This window comes from Dendrobium catenatum, unplaced genomic scaffold, assembly GCF_001605985.2.
Source record: "Dendrobium catenatum unplaced genomic scaffold, ASM160598v2 fragScaff_scaffold_488, whole genome shotgun sequence".
Classification (NCBI taxonomy): domain Eukaryota; kingdom Viridiplantae; phylum Streptophyta; class Magnoliopsida; order Asparagales; family Orchidaceae; genus Dendrobium; species Dendrobium catenatum.
In genome coordinates, this window is record NW_021318950.1 from 926,440 (window position 1) to 935,986 (window position 9,547).

Consider the following 9,547-nt stretch of genomic DNA (forward strand, 5'->3'; position numbering starts at 1 on the left):
AGGCTGATCAGAGAAGTGGAGCCAGTCGTTGGTGCCGCAGAGAGGTAGCAGGACATCACCAAGATAAAGCTGCCGCATTATATGATTAGTGTACATTAATACAAAAAGGTTATACTATGGTCTAAATCTTGTTCAAATATGATTCCAATCTTATTCAAACTTTACTTGTATGTATATTATTAGATGCATAAGTAGTTTCTTTATCAAGGTGAATGTTTTGATCCGAAATAAGTTTTTAGAGGTATTTCTAAAAAAAAATAGTGAATATATTTCACTTATTATGAGATACATAAAATCAAATTTTTTATTTAAAAATTTTATTAAAATATTACATAAATAAATATAAACTTTTAGAAATTAAAATATATTTACAAGCAAACTAGTGAAGAATCGCTCAGATCTCTATGAGCGAGATTTTTTTTTTGATCGTGTTATAAATGGTATAAGCAAACTTTTTTTTGGGACATTTATATCAATTAAAACAAGGGAAATTTACATACATACCACTATATTTATTACCATTTACATATCTAACACCTAAAAATTTAATATTACTATTATACCACCTAAAACTCATTTTATATATCACTTCTACCATTTCGTTACGTCGTCCGTCACGGCGTATTCTTCCCGCAAAAATTTCTGGTTCGCAAATAGCTTGCTCGCCAACACAGTCGATCGGAATTCCCTTTCTTTCGAAAACCTCTGCTCATTGCTCGCGTATTCTTCCTTCTACTCACTGCTCGCGTCCGGCTGATCGCGATCCTCTGCTCGTCTGCTTGCAATCGGGAGAACAAACCTGCTCGATCGGAATTCCATCTGCTAACGAAAACTCTGCTCGTTGCTTGCGTATTCTTCCTTCTGCTCGCTGGTCGCGTCCGTCCGGCTGCTTGCGATCGCTAGTCGTTATCCTTTTCTTGATGCTCTGCTCGGATTGTGATCGCTGGTCGGTGCTGGAACAAGGTACATTTTCCCTTTCTTTTATCTGTGGCTTTCTTTGTATTTCTTAATGCTCATAACTGAATGTGGGTATGTAATCCAATGGTGATATTTATCCACCAAATGCTTTTTTGATTCACTCTTGGAGTTTTATTGTATTACATTTTAATTGCATTTGATTTTGATTTTAGGATATGTGAAGTAGCTTAGAGCTTTAGCCGATCGAGTGAAATTGGTGTTGAAAGTGTACCCAAAGCAGTGAAGATGTGTTCCAAGCAGACAGAGTATTTTCATATTGTTTTTAAATATGGAGGGAAATGGGTTCAAACTAGTGAGCAACATAGAAAGAGGTATGACGGTGGCAAACAAAGGAGTGTTAAATTTGAGAAAGGTCAACTTACTATTTATGCTCTCAGAAGCGAGGTTCTTCGAATATGTCCATGGCTTAAAGGGCATCCATATAATATATATTATTATATATATGGTACATCACCAAAGGAATATAAAGACATAATTTGTGACGTTCAGGTGGCTGAGTTCATAGAAGCATCCAACAATAATTTGCATGGTGAGATAGTCATTTCAGTACATGAAGTTGAAGGACAAGAATCAATTTCTGATATTAGGGAAGTTATGACTTCCGAGCAGATGGTTGAATGTTCTTTTAACGAAGGTATTTCAATTGCTCCAAGTTTATCTTATAAAGATATAGCTGTTGGCACATTTTTTCCTGACGCCAAACATTTCAAGCATGCTCTACGATCGATAGCCATCAAGGAGAATTTTGGAATTAGGATAAAGGCAAGTGACAAAACACGTGTGATTGCTACATGTTCTTATGAAGGTTGAGAATGGAGAATTCGAGATTCGCTGTGTGAATACACTCAAACTTTTGAAATTAGGAGAGTTTATGGTGTTCCACTTGTCCTGGGATCAATCGCGCTGGTAATAAACTAGCCACAACTGCACGGGTTGCCAACGAAATTGAAGAAATAGTTAAGAGAAATCCTGACATTCCTCCGAAAGACATCAACAACAATTTAGAGAAAGACTATGGTCTTTCTTTACCTTACATGAAGCTGTGGAGTTCTAGGGAGCATGCTCGTGACAATATATTTGGGTCTATAGATGAAAATTATAAATGAGTTCCAACATTACATGCAGAATTGCTTAATAGAAATCTAGGTTCGCATATCACATATTCTTATGATAAGCTTGACCATTCATTTAGAAGATTTTATGTTTGCTTTAAGGTTTGTGAAGATGGATTCTTAAATGGTTGTAGACCGCTAATTAGTTTGGATGCATGTCATCTAAAATCAAAGCACTTGGGTATGCTTTTATCAGCTACCTCACTTGATGGTAATAACGGTTTATTCCCATTAGCATTCGCCATCGTAGAGACTGAATCCAAACAGACATGGCTATGACTTCTTCAGAACTTGGCAGAGAGTGTTGGCCCACACATAGAGCCTCTTTCGTTTATCTCAGATATGGAGAAGGGTTTGGGTGATGCTATAAGAGAAATTTACCCTATAGCTGAGCATAGAATATATATTCGTCATCTGTGGAAGAATTTGAAAAAAAATTTTCATTGCAAAGACAGTCATAAAATTCAAGGTTTGGTTTGGGCAGCTGCAGGAGCATATACTAGCACAGAGTACAATGAAAAACTTGCAGAACTTAGTGTTATGAGCCCAACTATCTATGCATATCTTACAAACTTACCTTATAAGTGGTCATGAAGCTAGTTCATTTTAGGTATCTACCATGCTACTATTACAAGTAACAGTGCCGAATCATTCAATGAATGGATTGTAGATGCTCGAACCAAACCAGTTGTTGACTTAATTGACACACTTCGTGGTAAACTTATGGAGCAAAGGCCGGCCCGAAAGATGACGAGCATAACATGGCAACATGAATTAGTTCCTCACGCAGAAGATTACATAAGAGAAATAACTACAAGAAAAGAGCATATGTTAGTTCGCCAGTCAACTAATTCGAAGGCTGAAGTAGAATCTTTGCATTCAAGACATATTGTTGATGTTGAATCTAAAGAATGTACATGTTGAATATGGCAATAACAGGACTTCCATGCATTTACGTTGTAGCCTTTATTGGAATGAAGGAGCATCCACTATGGCATATATATGTTCATGATTTATATTTCGTTTATAGGTAACTTCCCACTTTCTATTGAATTGCATACATTTCCATGGCATGATAAGTACTTCGTATGTGTTTTAGGTACAGGATGGCATACGAGGGAGCTATCGGTACATTACCTGATACAGATCAATGTCAAGTAGTTGAAGATGTGGTCGATATTGGAGTGCCTAACACTTCAAGACCTAGAGGAAGACCAAAAAAAAGAAGAATACCAAATTTCCTTGAGAAAGATAATAAAGTGCATAAATGTAGCAGGTGTTCACTATGGGGGCATCATCGGAGCACATGCAAGAACCCATTATAGAACAATGATACAATGACACAACACGAAAACCCATTATCAAAACGTAGAAAGTTGGAAAGTAGACGGACTGCTGAGACTATCAACGATGGAGTGGAGTTTGAGTGCCTACCTGTTGATGGGTTTTGAGAATGTAATTTTTGGCTGTTTTTTGGTTGTTCTTTTGTGATGCTAAAACTAAAACTCAGATGTAATTTTTGGCTGTTTTTTGATATATTTTGTGCTGGTTTCCTAAAACTTCCAAGTATTTAGTTATATATTTTGCAAGATTAAGAAGTTCCACTAAATGCTGGAATGTGAAGTAGCCTTCCAAGAGTTTAAGCAATACATAACTTTTCTTGTTGCAAGAATTCTTTATTATTCCATTTGCTTAGCGAGTATGACATAGCTGTTTATGAAGTAATCAATTGAGCTCAGCGAGTATGACATAAGTATATTCCGTTCCTGTTGCATCGAGCTTTAAGAAGCATAGGTATATGCACCGTAAAATGCTTCATGGCACCTATCTCTTTGAAAAGATGAAAAAGCATAGGTATATGCTTCCTGGCATATGCTGTTTCAAGAAGTGCTTAGTGAGAAAAGATGAAAAGCATAGGTGTATGTTGTTTCAAGAAGTGCTTCCTGGCACCTATTTCTTTGCTGAATGCATAGCTTCTTTAATAATTTGCTGGAATTGCCATAAGAACTTCTCCAAAAATTTATGATTAAAAATTAAGAAGGATAAAATACATCACTTCTCCAAAAAAACATCATAAATACTCATGATTTATAAACTTTCAATATTCATAAATACATATTTTAATTCCATACAATAGAAGGATAAAATACATCACTTCTCCAAAAAAAAAATCATATTTTTCTTGTCGTTTCACAAAACCATGAGAAGTTTAACATAACATATGCTCCAACATAAAAGGGCACTAGCCTAAATAAAGGCGGACAGTAATGTCGATAAAAACCATCACTACAAAAACTTTAATCATGCGAAGAATCAAGTCGAGCTTCTTCGAATTCCTAGCATCATAGGCCTTAAATTCGATTAGTGTCACGTAAGTAGGCTCTTCTTCTTCTTCCTCATCTACCCATTTGAAGAACATGCAATCATCCTCAGTTTGATTATACACACACCTATAAAATTGTCTTCCACTGTTGGGGCCTCGGTGGCAGGTAAACACGACACATTTTAGGTGGCAATTGCAGTGAAGCTTCGACTGCTGCATCCGACTCTTCACAACAGATGAATTCGAAGAACTCATTAAAACCTATATAAAAACTGCATAATTGATGAAAAATATACATTAGAGCAGGTTTTAACTGATTCTAACTATAAGAATAACTATGAATAGGTGGCAATTGCAGGAAAAGAAAAAACAAACGAAGGTCACAGAAAAAAAAAAGAAAAAAAAACGAAGGGCACGGATCAGGTATTGCTTCCTTTCAAACGAAGGGCACAAAAAAAAAAAACACAAAAAAATTCCGATCTAAACTTGCCTTTATCTGCAAGGTTTCATTTCAAATACTGCTTCCTTGCTTCTCAACAGCTAGATCTGCGGTAGATCTCAAAAGCAAGCTACAGATCTCCGAATTCCCTCTCACAGATCTTCGACAAAAAAAAAAAGAAAAAAAACGAAGGGCACGGATCAGGTATTGCTTCCTTTCAAACGAAGGGCACAAAAAAAAAACACAAAAAAATTCCGATCTAAACTTGCCTTTATCTGCAAGGTTTCATTTCAAATACTGCTTCCTTGCTTCTCAACAGCTAGATCTGCGGTAGATCTCAAAAGCAAGCTACAGATCTCCGAATTCCCTCTCACAGATCTTCGACAAAAAAAAAGCGAATTAAAGGGCATGGATCATACCTACTTCCGATCTCAAAAGCAAGCTATAACTTCACCTTCCTCCCCGATCGCTATCTCCGCCACTCGCTGCTCGCACCGCTCTTTCACATTTGCGGTAAAAAGAGGGGAGAAGTACGGCGTGAGGTGGGGAAGTAACGGAGTGGTAGAAGTGATATATAAAATGAGTTTTGGGTGGTATAATAGTAATATTAAATTTTTAGGTGTTAGATATGTATATGGTAATAAATATAGTGGTATGTATGTAAATTTCCCTTAAAACAAATGCATGCACTCATCATATGCACAAAGACTCAACCTAAAAACTTTTAGTTGATAGTCTAAATTCTCAACCAACAAGTCAAAATAAGACATGTAGATTAAACCTATTAATGGGAACTAAAATTTCATCTGAGATGGATCTCCTGCCAAGGTATTATTTCGAGACCAATAAATCTCGAAAACGGTCTCCACGATGTAATGACCGGCTCCTCTCAAGAAACCCTAGCTTAGTAACCCGCTATTAACGCGATCAGTTTTCTCTGTCTCATTCTTACCACCCATTGAGCTCGCTTATGGCACAGGGCGGCGAATCCTCCTCGGGCTCCTCTGGCGACGACCATAACCAGACCCATCCTGTCTCCAACCCTTCGCCGGCGGCCGTTGCTGATCCGCCGTCGATTGACGCAATTGCCCATCAAATCAAGGAATCGCTCTCCATAACCAAGCAACACCGGTTCTGGGAAACCCAACCCGTGGGCCAATTCAAAGATCTCGGCGACTCTTCTTTCCCCGAAGGCCCGATTGAGCCCCCTACTCCCGTGTCGGATGTAAAGAAGGAACCATACAACCTCCCCTCCCTCTACGAATGGACGACCTGCGACATCGATGACGATGCCACAGCCACCGAGGTTTACAACCTCCTTACCAGCAACTACGTCGAAGACGACGAGAACATGTTCCGTTTCAACTACTCCAAGGAATTTCTTCGCTGGGCTCTTCGCCCTCCGGGCTACTTCAAGTCATGGCACATCGGTGTTCGCGTCAAATCCAACAAAAAGCTCGTTGCTTTCATCACCGGTGTCCCCGCGAGAATCTGCGTCCGTAAGGATGTGGTTTTGATGGCGGAGGTCAACTTCCTTTGCGTTCATAAGAAGCTGAGGTCTAAGCGGCTCGCGCCTGTACTTATCAAGGAGGTTACACGGAGAATCCATTTGGAAGATATTTGGCAGGCAGCTTATACTGCCGGAGTTGTCCTTCCGACGCCGATTGCAACCTGCCAGTACTGGCACCGATCGCTCAATCCTAAGAAGCTCATCGATGTGGGGTTCTCTAGGCTTGGGGCGAGGATGACCATGAGCCGCACTATTAGGCTGTTCAAGCTGCCGGCATTGCCTGTTACCCCTGGGTTTAGAAAGATGGAGCTCCGTGACGTTCCGGCAGTGATGAGACTGCTGAGGGATTATTTGTCTCGGTTTGTTGTAGCGCCTAGTTTTGATGAGATGGATGTGGAGCATTGGCTTCTCCCCAGAGAGAATGTAGTGGATAGTTACTTGGTAGAGAGCCCTGAGAATCATGAGATTACTGATTTTTGTAGCTTCTACACTCTGCCATCTATGATACTTAACAACTCCAACTACTCAACTTTGAAGGCTGCGTACTCATTCTATAATGTGGCAACAAGGACTCCTTTGCTCCAGCTGATGAATGATGCCCTTATAGTGGCCAAGCAAAAGGATTATGATGTATTCAATGCGTTGGATGTCATGGAGAATGAGTCGTTTCTAAAGGATCTGAAGTTTGGTCCCGGAGATGGAATGCTGCATTATTACTTGTATAACTATCGGCTTAGATATGCTATAAAACCTTCAGAGCTTGGGCTAGTCCTCTTATAGCCTCTGATCATTGTTGTTCAAATTTGAAGGTATGATCCTATCTGATTTTAAAACTTATATTTTCTCAATGGCTATGTCATTGGCAGGCATTGGTCATTTGGTCTTATGGCATATTAAGTCTTTTTTTCTTTGGGTTAAGATGATTTAGGGACACACTTTGTCGATTTACTGGATTTTGTCCTATGGTTTGGTGAGATTGATGTAGGGAATGAAGCGGTACTTTGAATTTATCATTTTATAATGTTTTTTCCGCTCTTTTGTTTGCATTTAATGCTACTAAATATATCAAATTTTGGTGGGTGATAACATTGGAATCCCTATTTTTGTCTATGATTGTCTACTTGTTGAGTTTGATCGCAATTTTCCATTGGCTTTAATCACATAGGTTTTAATTTGTACTTGGGTATCTCTGTCTTCTAATTGTTTAGCGGAGGTGGAGATAAATGCTTATTCGTAACCTCATGCATTTCTAATTGTAACTTATAATTATCATTCTGGTGCTATAATTGCACATTATGGATCCATAAGTTCAGCTTTTTGATATACTTTAGACCAAGTATGTTCTCATTAGACAAAGAATGCACCATCATATTTTCAGAAGTTTAGTTATTTATTGCCTATATGTAACTTAGCATTCCTATAACTAACCCTAGATAAATCTTTCAATTCAAAATCTCCCAGAATGTATCAGCATTTAATTGTGTCTAAGCATTTATTTTAGTAAAAATACTGAAGATCATTTCATTGCTTTTAGTACTAGGGGGAAGTTCATGTTGTGTATGATTTTTGGGCCTTACACTTTTTATAATTCTCATGATCCTCTTTGTGAATGATGAACATTTCAAATGTTCTATTTTTGTCATTTGTCAAATTAGTGCAGTCAAAGTTGAATAGATTTGAATTGCTATATTATCTTCTTAAGCATTGAATATGCCTGAAAGCTACTTGCACATGTTTGACGAGGTCACTTCATGCAAGGCTAGGGGTTGGCTCTTGACCCCTTTAGATTTGAGAAAATTTAATGTAGCTTTATATAGTTTGCCGAGGTTTTACCTTAAATTCTCCAAGAACTAATTATATTATAGAAGTTTTACTCTCCTTTCTGCTTAAGTTTGAGGTAGGCCCTTTCGTACCTCTCATTTAAAATTCTTGTTCTGCCTTTGCTTGGGAACAACATTGAAAATTTTGGTTGATAACATCAAGACTTGTTGAAGGGCCATTTTGTAGCAAACCATTTTAGTTAGAATAGGGCCATTAAGAGTATGCTAATGTGCTACTCGTCTGATCCAAGTATATTTCAAATTTCCGCCACTATTCATCATTTCTGGATGGTTATATGATTATATCAGTCACTGGAAACATTTTCACAATTTATAAATGGCTCTCTTGTGTATTACAGGAAATCTCTTTGAGGATAAACTGTTAAAATCCTCATCACATAGCTTTAAGCTATCCCATAATAGATGGATAAGGATAATAGTGATATCATTGATCATCCTCACACAATTTAAGGTCCTAGTTAGAATGTTTTAGTAGTCATAGCAGTTGTGATATGGAGTATTCTATTTTTACTTATTTGAAATGTATAGTTTTTTTAATGTAATATTTATTTTTAACAAAGTTAGGTTCATTTTCACAATTCATGATTCCATATTAATGATATAATAATAATACTCTCTCTCTCTCTCTATCAATTTCTTTCTCCCTCCCTCCCTCCCAACTATTTGGGATAGGCTTTATAAATCTTCACTATTAATTTATTTATGTTGTGTTATCTAAGGTGTTAAACTTTTCTTCATAAATCATTTTGAACCCTTCTATGTATTTATTTTAGATCTATTCATTTTTCTTTCTAATTCTTGAAAATTAATGTTATTTATTTTCTTAGGGTGTATTTTCTACCCTTTATTTGTATACATCCAAATCAATGAAGTTTTATTTTTTTTAAATGCTTATCTTTAATATGTCACACAATCTTTCATTTGCTACGATCATTTTTTAATTTTTTGTTTTGAGTTATTTCATGCATCCATCCTAAAAAGTACTATTTGTAAGAAAAATATAAATTTAATTAGAATAGGGTCATGAAGAATTTGCATCCAATATTAAACAACCTTTAGAGGAAATCTAAATTTCATCAAGCAATTGTCAAATTTTTTACATGCCTAACAAGTGCTATTTGTAATAAAAATGATGCAAAATTAATAGTTTTAAGTTTCAACATACTTGTATTCTAATCGAATAAAAAAATTGAGATTCATTTATATTACAAAATCATCAATCTCCTAATTCTGCTACAGTGCAAAATTATAAGATTCAATTTCTACTTTAATACTAGGAATCACAAGATACAATAATCAACATATAAGGAGATAGAGGGATTTGATTACAACTACTTGCAGAAC

At 36.8% G+C, this 9,547-nt stretch overlaps 1 protein-coding gene across 1 annotated transcript; it reads left to right on the plus strand.

Annotated features, from left to right (window-relative positions):
- Window positions 1–5,709: 5,709 nt before the first annotated feature.
- LOC110107907 (glycylpeptide N-tetradecanoyltransferase 1-like) lies at window positions 5,710–7,460 on the plus strand. The gene has a single exon (XM_020838351.2). The coding sequence runs from the start codon at window positions 5,823–5,825 to the stop codon at window positions 7,140–7,142; it is 1,320 nt and encodes a 439-aa protein (XP_020694010.1). The 5' UTR covers window positions 5,710–5,822; the 3' UTR covers window positions 7,143–7,460.
- Window positions 7,461–9,547: the final 2,087 nt, after the last annotated feature.